The sequence below is a fragment of the Dipodomys merriami genome, unplaced genomic scaffold (genome assembly GCF_024711535.1).
Source record: "Dipodomys merriami isolate MVZ:Mamm:240054 unplaced genomic scaffold, mDipMer1.0.p SCAF_19, whole genome shotgun sequence".
NCBI lineage: Eukaryota > Metazoa > Chordata > Mammalia > Rodentia > Heteromyidae > Dipodomys > Dipodomys merriami.
Window position 1 is genome coordinate 15,559,115 of NW_027203270.1, and position 14,427 is coordinate 15,573,541.

Consider the following 14,427-nt stretch of genomic DNA (forward strand, 5'->3'; position numbering starts at 1 on the left):
GCGCGAGGGGGCGGAGCCGCCACACGCCTTCCGGGGGAAGTCGCCTTGACGCCCCGCCCCGCCCCACCCTTTTCAGTCTTCAGTCGTGAGTGCAGACTTGGGCGCTGCTTTCCCGCGGGCCTACTCCCGCCCGCCCAGATCGAGGAAGCAGCTTGGGCTAGGGACACCCAGCGTAGCCACGGGCCTGTGACACCTCTCCCCTTGCAGGTAACTTCCTCAGTTCCCATGGCACCCTCACGTTAGTCACTGAGCTCCTGCATTCTCAGTTCTCTTTTGGATGGCTTTTGCTGTTCGAACTTGGTTTACGTATTACACATGGGACGTTCTGGGGTCCCAGGACTCTTGGAAAACTAGGCATGGATGAATGAAAAATAAGTTACTGTTTCTGTTTGGTATAAATTCAAGACTACACGTAAAATGAACGTTATTTTTACTTTGCCGAAGATTCACTATGACCTCCTTCAAATCTTTCCTTAAGTCCTTTGTTGTTGGTAGAAGAGATAATGCATGAGATTCCTTTGACAGCTATGACCTTCCCCAGAAAAATGCACACAAACTTTACAAACAAGCCTTAAGAGGTTGACAAAATGGAATCCAATTAAGAATTTCTAATTTAGCTTGGCATTGTAGAGTGCTTCTATATTCCCACCTACTAGGAAGCTGAAGCAGGTGACTGCCTGAAGCACAGGGGTCAAGGGCTTCAGGTCAGCCCTGGCAACAGAGACCTTGTCCCTAAGGGAAATAAAAACTGCTTGTCACCATCAACAAAAAACCCAAACCAACGAAGGAAGCAAAAAACTTCTTGTTAAACATCTTGGTAGGGTGGACAAAAAGGGATGCTTGAAGACAAAGGGAGATAGGCAAAAATGAAATACTGCCAGTAGAAAGTGGCTGTATTACATTTAGATATGCAATGTTGCATAAGTAAATCAACAAAGGGAATGGTTTGAAATTTTACCTACAGAAATTCCCAGAGACACTACTGTACCTTTTCCCAATTGTGGTTTGGCGAAATCGGGGACATGAGTAGGAATTTGAGGATATCTAAATTATAAAGTGGACCTAAGAACATCACCAATAAGCTGGACTCCAGGAATCTCTGTCTAGGATTTTATTAGACTGCTTTTTTCCCCAATATACCTGTATTGGAAGATTGAGACAAAAAGGCACAAACTCACATTAAATAAACAAGGTAATCTAATCAGTTCTATAAAGTGTAGTTTGTAAAAGAAGTAGCACTAGGAACCAACCAAAAATAAGTCAGGGAGTCCCAGTAGGGACTGTAAAAGGAAAACTTGGAAAGATATGTGCCCACAATACTGACCCTGTCCCTGGTGTCTCTCCATGAGAATGCCAGAGCCCAGCGGCCTTCTTGTGAAGCACTGCTGCTTTGAGTTGGAATTAAGACCCTGGAAATCTAATGGAAGCAGCTGGTCTGAAGGGGCATGGCACACCCTCAGGTATTATCCCTGGAGCGGAGCCTTTGATCATAAGTCCCTCTGAGTGCTCATCAGTTGGGGGTGGGTGAAGAGGGGAGAAGGTACTTAAAAGAAGCCAACATTTTTGTCCAGCAGCAACACCATCCATGGAGATAGAATAGAGCAGAGATGTCCTTCCTTTATGTTTACGTGGCCAGGAGCTCCAGATTCAGGCTGATCTCAGTAAGTCTAGTTCAGTTCACTTGGATGCTTTCAAATGTGGGCAATAGGTGGAGGCAGGAAGAGCGAGAGAAAAAGGCAGATACAAAGCAAGCCCCCATGATAGTCAATATGTATGGATATAGTGATATGTATGGGTTTCAAAGAATAGCTAACGGAAGGAGATGAATATTGGTGGCCCTCATACCACATAAACAACTGTCTGCCTAGAGTATCAATTTCTTCCAGCATACCTCATTTCTGGAATTTATCTAGTTGATGAATAAAGAAGTAAAATCTTTAAGCACAAATATAATTAATAGGTAATACAGAGCTTGTAGGAAAATATTTACATATTTCTCCAGTAGGAATGCCTCTTCTCGAACTTTCCCAGTCCAGTATTTATGCTATCAGCAGTTGAAATGCCTCAAGTCCAGTGTAGACCCTACAAGGTGAGGAGCCTAATACAAAGGAAAGTGTCTGTAATGGACATCTCCTGGTCCCAAAGGGACCTCAATGAAGGTCAGAGCTAATGATTCTGAGGGGCTTAAATCTGCCCACCCTTGCCCTAGGGAGCCATCCAATCAGGATGTCTCAGGTGCAGTTCTCTGAGACACTCCCTTATTGCACTTAGAAATGAATAAGGCAAACAAACTGACAAAAAAAAAACACAAAACAACCAAAACAAGGATAAATTAACTGATCCTAGTTGTTATTCTTCCAACAGAGATTTGGTCCCTCTTATTAGCAGAGGTACCTGGCTAGCATGGGCTTGAATCACTGAACACTCAAGCCAACTTATTTCATAAGGTTTGGGAAATATTAGTGACACTACAGCTATCTAAGATTCTTCCACCACGAAGGCATACTCAGGTTCTGCCAAGTTGTAGGAACTAGGGAGCACTCAACAGTTTCTACTCCCCTGGAGCTTGGACTTCTTCACAGCCTACTTTGGTACAGTATACTCTACTATACTACCATCACTACTTGCTTTTGATTGTCCAGGATAGAACTCAGCATGGGGGCAGGATGAACTGAGTTCTTTATCTGCAAATTCTTTTCCGGTGATTGGAGACAAGAGGGTACATGTTCTGCAGGGGAAAAAAAGCTTTTTGCATGCTCAGTTTGTGCAGCATGAAAAGATCCAGACTCTTGCATCCTAACCAGCCTCATAGACAGAGGACAGGAATCTAAGAAAGTACAGGAAAAAAAGAAGATTATTGCTGAGTGGCAGCACCGGCCCAAAAGGGAAGAGGAGCATGAACATACAAGTTCCTCTGGGGTCAAACAGATTGCTATCTATAGGGCATACTTGATTCTAAGGGCCACATTGGACAGTTCCCTCCAGGTAAAAGAGGTGACTAAAGTGTCTTTTAGGTTCTATGGACAGATTCAGAGAGTGAACAGCAGGAGAGCAGAGAAGCCACAGTTGTTTCTAAGAATAGTGACCAGAGATGCAATGACTGGTGCAGGACTTAATTCATCAATTTGCTAAATTTCCTTAAGCAGCAACTGGCTGGGCCTTGGATAGCTTCTTGGTACTTCAGAGCAGAGATCAGAGTTAAGAAGCCACATTCCTATTGTGTGAAACTAGGAGAAGAACAACTGTATTTTTAACCCATTCTCTCTCCCCAAGTGAGCACTCAAAATTGCAAAGGTCTGCCCAGGAAGCAAAATACCTCAGTTTATCCCAAGGTTGAAAACAAGTGAACTTAAATCACCACATCACAAAAAGGCAGCTATTTTGAAAGACTAAAAATGTCACTTGGAAATAAAGGTTGGGGGCACACACAGAAATGGGTCAGAATACAATGGAGAGAGAGGGAGGAGCTGTTAATACAGCAACCTACCCGCCACGTTTCTCAGAGGAGCAGGCTCCCGAGCACACAGGCTTTGTAATACCAGACGGTCTATTTGTTCACAATATTAAAGGGCATCTAGAATTAGCTACAGTAAGGGATGGATCGGAAGTTGCCTGAAGAATGGGCACAGAAAGGCTGCGTCCGAAGATGGCCTGTCACTCAGGAGGGTGGAGCTGCTGGGCCTTCCTGTTGACCACTGTCTTGCAAAACTAGAAGAAAAATACAATTATTAAGGAAACAACAAGGGAAAACAGAAGCACACTGTAAATCATCTTAAGGAATTTCAACAGGAGGAAGGATGCCAGTTATAGGGAGAAGCTTCAGGAGACAGGGTACTAAAGCTCCAGAAATGACTGGGAAAGTAGCATCCATTTAATCCTACCCTTCTATCTCCTAGAAGTTGCTTTAAGAACATAGCTCAGGGCTGGGAAGGTGACTCAGTGGTAGAGTGCTTGCCTCCCATGCATGAGGCTCTGGGTTCAATTCCTCAGCACCACATAAACAGAAAAAGCTGGAAGTGGTGCTGTAGCTCAAGTGGTAGAGCTGAGGGGACAGGGCTCAAACTAGAGTTCAAGTTCTACCACCGACCAAAAAAAAAAAAAAAAAAGAACATAGCCCAGCCAGAGAGCACAGAAATATGCATCACTGCTAGTGACCATTAGCCTTTTGGTGCTAAAGGTCACTAAAGGTTTTTTTTGTTTTTTTGTTTTTTGATTTGGCTTGGTTTTTGCCAGTAGTAGGACTGAACTCAGGGCCTTGTGTTTTTGCTTTCTTGCTCACAGCTGGTGCTCTATCATTCAAGCCATGCTTCTAGTCTGACTTTTTGCTTGTTAATTGGAGATGGAGCTTCATAGACTTTTCTGCCAGGACTGGCTTTGAACTGTGTTGCTCTATATCTCAAGCTCCTGAACAGCTAGAATTACAAGTATGAGTCACTTGTGAATGGCTGAGTTTTTCACTGGATCAAATAGTTTTCTCTCAGTGCTTAGCTGGTAGTAGAGCCAGGTTTTTCACTCCATGACCAAGACCACTCAGTGCTAGAATGAGTCTCGAGGTGTGCAGGCAACAGGTAATCAGCATTGGGAACTAATAAACAGAAAGGCATTGGGGAAAAATGCCAATGTGAAACAAAGAATACCATGTCCTACCTAGCCCTATGACCTGGGCAGAAAACATTCTCCCATTATCTGAAAGATGCTGCCTCTGTTGAGGAAAGTTACTTTGTATGGCATCAGAGGAGGAAGGAAATGAAGTGCTTGACCTAACAATGAGTGCTAAGAAAAGCTAGCCAGCTTTCCCAGGGAAGGGCAGGGAATGCCAGCATTTGGGAGGTAGGGGCTGCCCCCGGCATGACAACTTCAACTTGAGATGATCCAAGTTGCAAAAAGGGAAGAGTGATTAGTAGCACATGAACTTGTTTCTACCACACTCCACCCTCTCTTCTTACCACCCTGACTGTGTCTACCTTAACATACCCCTAGAATGTCCTAATAGCCATATTCCCTGTCCATTGGAAACCCAAGAGCTCACTGTTTAGCATGGCAGTCATCATTATTAGAGTGAAGGATGAGGAATGAAGTAGGTTTTCTGATTCCATAGTGAACTGCTGAGGCCTTGAGGAGCCAAGCTGACTTTAGCTTCTATGACATGCATAGAAAGAAAGAAATTCAGTACATACAGTGCAGAAGGGGGAGGAGTGAGTTTAGTCATCTGCTGTCATTCCTTTCACTGGGTCCTTTTGTCTCATCTGAAACAGAAAAGGCAGAAAAAATTGAAAGCTCTTGCTGCTGATTGAACTCCACTGTAAACATATATACCTTCTCAATCGTGCTAATAGATAGAGTGGAGCATTTTTTGTAGAAAAAACAAACCAGTGGAAAGGAATGGTTATTTCCTGTTTCCTGGGTCTATATGACATGAGTGAGTTCAGATGTTTATGAGACCCTCAGGTCCATTGAATGTATACTTTACATAGCATTGAAGGACATGAAAAAGAAATGCCAAACCTTCCCTTCCCTCTCTATTTCCTTTCTTTTTTTTTTTGGTTGGTCATGGGGCTTGATTTCTGGGCCTGGGCGCTGTCCCTGAGCTCTTCAGCTCAAGGCAAGTGCTCTACCACTTGAGCCACACTACCACTTCTGGTTTTCTGGTGGTTAATTCGAGATAAAGAGTCTCATGGACTTTCCTGCCCGGGATGGCTTTGAACTATGATCCTTAGATCTCAGCCTCCTGAGTAGTTCCCTTCTTTTTTTTGATGGTACTGGGGTTGGGACTCAAGAATCTCTGCTTGCTTTTTTTTTTTTTTTTCATCATGGGGCTTGAACTTGCAGCTTAGATGCTGTCCCTCAACTTTTTTTTACTCAAAGCTAGTACTCTACAACTTGGAGTCATAGTGCAACTTCTGGTTTTCTGGTAGTTAATTGGAGATAAATCTCACAGACTTTCTTGCACAACTTAGATATTCAGATCTCAGCCTCTGATATTTTCTTTTTAGAGAAAAGAACTCATCTCTCTCTTTCCCTCGCTCCCCTTTCCTCCCATCCCCCACCTTCCTCTCTCTCCCACTGTTCCTGAGCTGCTTTTGCTCAAGGCTAGCACTCTGCCTCATGAGCCACAGTACTACTTCCAGCCTTTTCTGTTTATGTGGTATTGAGGAATCGAACCCAGGGCTTCATGCATGCTAGGGAATCACTCTATCACTAAGCTACATTCCCAGCCCTGAGCTCTTTTGTTCTTATTGTTCAAAGATAGCACTTTACCACTTGAGCAACAGCTCCACTTTTGGCTTTTTGATGGTTAATTGGAAGATAAAAATCTCATGGACTTCCCTGAGTGGGCTGACTTTGAACCATGATATTCAGATCTCAGGTTCTTGAGTAACTAGGATTACAGTCATGAGCCATGGATACAATATGAACCACAGGTACCCAACAGAACAAATCTCGATTATCTGTTTTTAAAATCTGAGTCTCACCCAAGAACAGAGTTTATCCCTGAAAATGACTAGATATACAGCAGTAAAACAAGAAATGAATTTGTTAAAAACTGATTTAAAAATCTACCTGCACTAGACTATTGTGCATTAGGTTGAAGAATATGTCATAAGCCAGGTGCTGGTGGCTCATGTCTATAATCCTAGTTAATCAGGAGGCTGAGATCTGAGGACTGTGGTTTGAAGCCAGCCCAGGCAAGAAATTCTGGGAGACTCTTACCTCCAACTAACCATCAGAAAACCAGAAGTGGCCCTGTAGCTCAAAGTGGTAGAGTGCTAGTCTTGAGCAAAAGACCTCAAGGGAAGCTCCCAGGCCCTGAGTTTAAGCCCCAAGTCCCATACAAAACAAACAAAAAAGAGTAAGTCATAATTTCTATTGCAAACTAATACCCTAATACCATGAGATTAAAGGTGGGAAAAAAGATTAAAAAACAAGCAAACTAATAAAGACAAGAACAGAGGTGACACCAGCAGAGAAATGGTAACATTCTGGAGGATGGGAACAGGAGGGATGAGTACTAATTCTCAAGAGGACAGGGAGCCAAGAAGGAGCAAACTTGTCTCTGTTGGTAGTTCTCCAAAGGTTCAGGAACTGGAAACACCAGGTACCTCTACAGGAGGGAGTGTTCAGCAGTGTTGACACAGGTGATTTCTGCCAAGTCTGAATAGACAATAGTTGGGCCCTGGTATTCCATCTCCCTGCTCTGAAGCCAGAAGGTTCACTTTGTAGAGGTACTAAAGGAAACAGGGACTTAGGATCCTGGGCTCAGCTAGAGTCAGAGTGGACATGGTGCAGAAATGTACAGATTAAGTTAGATCCAACCACTGGTATGAACCTGTCAGACCCTTCCTCAATTTCTCGGGATGTTAGCTGCCGGATTACCCCTAATGCAAGAGGTTGGGGAGGCAAAATAAGCAGCCCCACAAAAGACTGAGGTTCCCCATTGTCACTACCTGAGTATCTTACAATGAAACCATCTACTAATTAAATGGGTGCCCCTAAAATGAGACAGAATCCAACAAGAACTGAACATAAGAACTCAGAGGAAATTGATATCCCTTTGTACGAATATTTAAAGATTGAAAAAAAAAAAACTAAGAGGAAACTGTATTCGGAGAAGCTAAAAACAAAAACAACCAAAAACCCCAAACAAACAAAGGAACAGCAACTCTCAATCTGTAGCCTTTTTTTTTTTTCTTTTGTAGGTCGTGGGGCCTGAACTCTGGGCCTGGGCACTGTCCCTCAGTTTTACAGTTCAAGGCTAGCATTCTACCACTTGAGCCACAGCACCACTTCCAGCTTTTTCTAATTATGTGGTACTGAGGAATCAAACCCAGGGCTCATGTATGTGAGGCAAGCACTCTACCACTGAGCCATCTTCCCAGCCCAACCAGTAGCCTTAATAAACAGGTGGCTAACATCTGTAATCCTAGCTACTCAGGAGGCTGAGATCTGAAGATCGTGCTTTGAAGCCAGAACGGGCTTACTGGAGTCCATGAGACTTTTTTCTCCAATAAACTACTCAAAAAAGCTGGAAATGACGTTGTGGCTCAAGTGGTAGAGCACTTACCTTGAGCAAAAGAAGCTCAGAGACAGTGCTCAGGCCCAGAGTTCAACACCAGCAAAAAAAAAAAAAAAAAAAAAAGAAAGAAAGAAAAGAAAAGAAAAAAAAAAGAAGACAATACATTTAAGAAAAACGAAAAGACATTAAAAGAACACAGAAGACTCTGAGGCTCTTATCTCCAACTAAGCACCAAAAAGTCAGAAGTAGAGCTGTGGATCAAGTGGTAGAGAGCTAGCCTTGGGCAAAAAGCTCAGGAATAGCAGGGCACTGGTGGCTCACACCTGTAATCCCACTATTCAGGAGGCTAAGATTTGAGTTCAATGCCAGCCCCTGCAGGAAAGTCAGTGGCTCTTATCTCCAATAACCACCAGAAAATGAGAAGTTGTACTGTGGCTCAAAGTGTTAGAGTGCTAGCTTTGAGGTAGTAAGAAAAGCTCAGGGCCAACACTCAGGCCCTGAGTTCAAGTCCCATGACCAACCAAATGAACAAACCTCAGGGATAGCACCCAGATCCTAAAAGCTCAGGGACACGGCTGGGAATGTGGCTTAGTGGTAGAGTGCTTGCCTAGCATGCATGAAGCCCTAAGTTTGATTCTTCCATATCACATAAACAGAAAAAGCCTGAAGTGGTGCTGTGGCTGAAGTGATAGAGTGCTATCCTTGAGCAAGATAAAACTCAGGGACAGTGTCCAGGCCCTGAGTTCAAGTTCCAGGACTGACCAAAAAAAAAAAAAAAAAAAGCAGCAGCGGCAGCTCAGGACAGTATCCAGGCTCTAAGTTCAAGCCCCAGGACCAGTTAAAAAAAAAAAGAGCAAAGAACACAGAACCAGGTACCAGAGGCTCAAATCTGAGGATTGCAGTTTGAAGCCAGCCCAGGCAGGAAAGTCTGTGAGATAGTTATTTCCAATTTGCTACCAAAAAGCAGGAAGTAAAGTTGTGGCTCAAGTGGCAGAGTGTTAGCCTTGAGCACAAAAACTCAGAAACAAGGTTTAGGCCCTGAGTCCAAGTCCCAGGATCAGTACACACAAAAAAAGAACAGAGAGCAAGAAATGCTTAAATCTGGGCTGGGAAAGTGGTTTAGTAGTACAGTGCTTGCCTAGCATGCATGAAGCCCTGGGTTCAATTCTTTTTTTTTTTTTTTTTGTCGGTCGTGGGGCTTGTACTCTGGGCCTGTGTGCTGTCCCTCAGCTCTTCAGCTCAAAGCGAGCACTCTACCACTTGAGCTACAGCGCCACTTCCGGTTTTCTGGTGGTTTTATTGGAGATAGGAGTCTCACGGTCTCTCCTGCCCGGTCTGGCTTTGAACCGCGATCCTCAGATCTCAGCCTCCTGAGTAGCTAGGATTACAGGCATGAGCCACCAGCGCCCGGCCCTGGGTTCAATTCTTAGTACCACATAAACACAAAGAGTCAGAAGTGGTGCTGTGTTTCAGGTGGTAGAGTGCTAGCCTTGAGCAAAAGCAGCTTAGGGACAGTGCCCAGGCCCTGATTTCAAGCCTCAGGAATGGCCAAAAAAACAAAGCTTTTAAAAAAAAAATTTTTTTTTTCTATTGGTCTGGATGCTGTCCCTCAGCTCTTCAGCTCAAGGCTAGTGCTCTACCATTTGGGCCACAGTGTCACTTCCAGCTTTTTCTGCTTATGTGGTGCTGAGGAATTGAACCCAGGGTCTCATACAAGCACTTTACCCCTGAGCCACCTTCCCAGCCCCTTAAAATTTGTTTTAACCGAAAAAAGAGAAATTAACATTGGAAAGAATCTCCAAGAAGGCAGACAGAAAGAAAAATAATTGAGAAAATAAGAGCATAAACACATGAAAATATGGCAGTAAGGGGCTGGGAAGGTGGCTCAGTGGTAGAGTGCTTGCCTTGCATGCATGAGGCCCTGGGTTCGATTCCTTAGCACCACATAAACAAAAGAAAAAAGCCAGAAGTGGTGCTGTGGCTCAAGTGGTAAAGCGCTAGCCTTGAGCTGAAGAGCTGAGGGACAGCACCCAGGCCCAGAGTTTAGGCCCCAGGACTGAACCTCCCCCACCCCCAAAAAAATGGCAGTAATTAAAACAAGTATGAGAACTGCATGGGGCTGCTTCTTGAGAGCAGACTTCATATGGCTTAGGTATTATATTATATAATTATAAACTAAAACTGATTAAAAATACATGTGTAATCTTAAAAAATATGTATATATAAACTTTTGTGTGTGTTTCTGGGAACTGAAAGTACCCTAACATCAAACTGTATCTTCAGCCCAAAATATATAAATGTATTTGTGTGTGCTGGTACTATGCTTTGAACTCAGAGCCTCATGCTTAGCTTTTTCACTAAAGATTGGCATTTTACTATTTGAGCCACACCTCTGGATCTAGCTGTGTGTGTGTGTGTGTGTGTGTGTGTGTGTGTGTGTGTGTGTGTGTGTGTGTGTGTGTGTGTGTGTGTGTGTGTGTGTGTGTGTGTGTGTGTGTGTGTGTGTGTGTGTGTGTGTGTGTGTGTGTGTGTGTGTGAACATTACAGCTTGAACTTGGTGTCTAGATATGGTCTCTTAGTTTTTTGGCTCATGGTTAGTATTCTACCACTTGAGCTATAGCTCTACTTCTGGCTTTTTTGTTAATTAGAAAGAGTCTCATGTCTGGGGTGGCTTGAACTGTAATCCTTGGATCTAAGCCTCCTGAATTGCCAGAATTACAGACATGAATCACCAGGGCCTGGCTACTACAAGTTAGTTTCTAATTCCAAAAAGTAGCCTACATTGGTAGTTGTCCTGGAGGATAGTAGTTAAAGCTTTTGGCACAATCATCCATGAAATGCAAAAGCATTAAAAAAACAACAGCTCCCAACTCTGATGACTCTTAACTTTGGGATCTTAGGGAGGCAGATTCAGTAGATCATCTGGAGAGTTATTGCAGCTTCAAGAATTTGAGCATTGGGGCTGGGAAGGTAGCTCAGTGGTAGAGCGCTTGCCTTGCATGCTCGAGGCCCTGGGTTCAATTCCTCAGCACCACATAAGAAAAAAAAAAAGCTGGAAGTGGCGCTGTGGCTCAAGTGGTAGAGCACTAGCCTTGAGCTGAAGAGCTGAGGGTCAGTGCCCAGGCCTAGAGTTCAGGCCCCACGACTGGACCCAAAAAAAAAAAGAATTTGAGCATTGCTTTTTTTGGAGGTTCATACTAATAGTTCCAAGAATTTTTTTTTTTTTTTTGGTCGTTCATGGGGCTTGAACTCTGGGCCTGGGCGCTGTCCCTCAGCTCTTCAGCTCAAGGCGAGCACTCTACCACTTGAGCTAAAGTGCCACTTCCGGTTTTCTGGTGGTTTATTGGAGATAGGAGTCTCACAATCTTTCCTGACCTGGCTGGCTTTGAACTGCGATCCTCAGATCTCAGCCTCCTGAGTAGCTAGGATTACAGGCGTGAGCCACCAGTGCCCGGCTTAGCTCCAAGACTTTTAACTCTATCCAGATAGCATAAGACAGCAAATAGTGTACTTAATGCTGGCTTTTGTCAGGCAATGGCTGAAGCTCCTCACCAAATCCCAAGCAAAGTCTTTGTATTCCTCTATTTGTTAACTTTATTTTGTAAGGCCTAGAGTGACCAAAGATTTAAGCTCTTATACAGAGAGAACTGCCAGAGTCCTGAACATGCAGGTCTACCACTTCCTGCGGATGCTTAGCAAAAGAATCATGGATGGTTTCCAAAATCCTGCCACTTCACTGCCAAATGTAGCTGAATGAATAACCAAAACATCCGCCTTCAGCAGGAACTAACTCGGCATACCACTTACCAGTGAGTCAGCCTAGGAAAAGTGTCATCTTGAATGGCCAAGACAATTTCTAATAGGGCTCCAGAGCAAAGAATGCTCCTGGGCCCAGGTTTCACCCTAGACCAGCACTTTGAAGCACAGAGCATGTGTGTCACATGGGCACCAGTGACACCCATGTCTGGGCCTCACCTGAGGCCCTGAAGGAGAATTGGGTGAGGCTATTACAAAACAAGGCCTTTGCTGGACACCTAGGACCCAAGCCAACCTCCACTTGGGACGAAGAGGGAAAAACAGATGGTGTTTCTTAAGATTATTTTTAGCACAAAAAGGTTAGAGGGTCCCAAATGGGGAGAGGAGTAAGACAAGTGGCTAAAAAGCAGTGACCTTGGACCAGACAATGCTGAGCTACTATCAGGCCCTGGTATAGCAGCACTGAGTTCTTAGTCACATGTTTCTCAGCTAAGGGTGCCTCCTCACAGATGCTGTGATAAGTAGCTGAAACCGTGTGTGTAAAAGCCCCAAGAATGAGGGTGAACAAAAGTAGTCATGGTATTCAGTATACACCATGTGGAAAATGAACTATGTGACCTGTGGGCAGGGACAGGAGAGGGAAACAGGAAAAGTGAAGGAAGGGGTATCCAAAAAAGGGAATGTACTCATTACCTGACTTATGAAGTGATAGTTCCCCTGTATAATCCTTAAATTTAAAAATAAAATTACATTCTTTTTTCTTGCCAGTCCTGCAGCTTTAATTCAGGGCCCGGGCACTGTCCCTGAGTTTCTTTTTCTTTTTTTTTTTTTTTTGTCGGTCGTGGGGCTTGAACTCTGGGCCTGGGCGCTGTCCCTCAGCTCTTCAGCTCAAGGCGAGCGCGCTACCACTTGAGCTACAGCGCCACTTCCGGTTTTCTGGTGGTTTATTGGAGATAGGAGTCTCACGGTTTCTCCTGCCCAGGCTGGCTTTGAACCGCGATCCTCAGATCTCAGCCTCCTGAGTAGCTAGGATTACAGGCGTGAGCCACCAGTGCCCGGCTGTCCCTGAGTTTCTTTGTGCTCAAATCTAGCTCTCTACCACTTGAACCACAGCACCACTTCTGGCATTTTCTGAGTAATTTATTGGAGATAAGAGACACCTGGAAGCAAGGCGTTCATGCCTGTAATCGTAGCTAATCAAGAGGTTGAAATCTGAGGATCTTGGTTCAAAGCCAGCCTGGGCAGGAAAACCTGAGACTCTTATCTCCAATAAACCACTCAGAAAATCAGAAGTGGCTCAGTGGCTCAAGTGGTAGAGTGCTAGCCTTGAACTGTAGTTGAGGGATAGCACCTAAGCCCAGAGTTCAAGCCCCATGACTGACAAAAAAAGATTCTCGGGCTGGGAAGGTAGCTCAGCGGTAGAGTGCATGCCTTGCAAGCATGAGGCCTTGGGTTCGATTCCTCAGACCCACATAAACAGAAAAAGCCGGAAGTGGCGCTGTGGCTCCAGTGGTAGAGCGCTAGCCTTGAGCTAAAGAGCTGAGGGACAGCGCCCAGGCCCAGAGTTCAGGCCCCATGACCGGCAGAAAAAAAAAAAAAGATTCTCATGGACTTTCCTGTACAGGCTGGCTCCAAACTGAGCTCCTCAAATCTCAGCCCCCTGAGTAGCTAGGATTATAGACATGAGTCACTGGTACCCCGCTTTTTTTTTTTTTTTAATGCCCCTAGAATAGTGCCTTGCAGACAGGGAGTGCCTGATGGTTATCCACTACCATTTCTTCTGAGTGGGCCTCTGGGGGAAGCCTTCCTTAAGTGAGCATGAGTGCTGGGTCTTCAGGCTCCAATGAAGCACACAACTCTCCTTCTGGGATCCACGCCAAGTCCAAGGAAACAAAGGCAAAAAGCCCAAAACCTCTAAACTCTAAAAATAACTAAAAATTACACAGAGTGCATTAGCTTCTGCATGTGCTATGGCTATCCTCTGTGGGTAATGTTTATGGTATCTGGATCAGTGCAGCCTGTCTCCTCCCAGGGTCACCTCCAACTCCACAGCCCAGTACAATCTCCCACCTGGCTCTGGAGAATCACTGCAGTAGCTTTATTACTCACTTGGCATTCAGCACAAACTACCATATTTGTCCCTGTGGATATGATGAGACCTCAGCTAAACTGCAAATTCAAGAGCACAGACTGTTCTCTTCCTTATATTACCCATACAGCTTGGCACTTCACTCACAGTACAACCTGACATGTTTCTAGAACAGGTGATGTCCTCAGCGATGTGTCCTAACATGAGTCTCCTTAATATGCATATATGTTTGTAACCAAGAGCCACAGAATGCCCTGTGATTCCACTCACTTCGTCCAGCTGCCTCTTCGTCTCTTCTTCCATCCTTCGAATGTCATCCATCGTCAGGTCAACCCACTTATCAAGCCAACAGAACAGCTGCCTGTGAAAGTTTGTAAACAGACGTTTCTCTTGCTATAAAAAGAAGGGAACCAAGTTAGAACACAGAAAGTAAAGGCCATCACTACAGCCCTTGTCCTCATGATCTCTAATATGCATACCACTGGAGATATGGACAGGAGTAATGTCTGGCTGACTTATCAGGACCAGCCACGGTCAGTGACCTCTGCCTTTATTTGTCTAACAGGTG

At 44.5% G+C, this 14,427-nt stretch overlaps 1 protein-coding gene across 1 annotated transcript in view; it reads right to left on the reverse strand.

The window, feature by feature from the left end:
- Nucleotides 1-1,096: 1,096 nt before the first annotated feature.
- Nucleotides 1,097-14,427, reverse strand: part of Pitpna (phosphatidylinositol transfer protein alpha) — a 54,093-nt gene continuing 40,762 nt past the window's right edge. The window contains exons 10-12 of the mRNA XM_070027453.1: nt 14,130-14,252; nt 5,178-5,246; nt 1,097-3,708 (exon numbers count right to left, since the gene is read on the reverse strand). Of these exons, the coding sequence (XP_069883554.1) occupies nt 5,202-5,246; nt 14,130-14,252 (168 nt within the window). The 3' untranslated portion in view covers nt 1,097-3,708; nt 5,178-5,201. The remainder of the gene's footprint in view (nt 3,709-5,177; nt 5,247-14,129; nt 14,253-14,427) is intronic.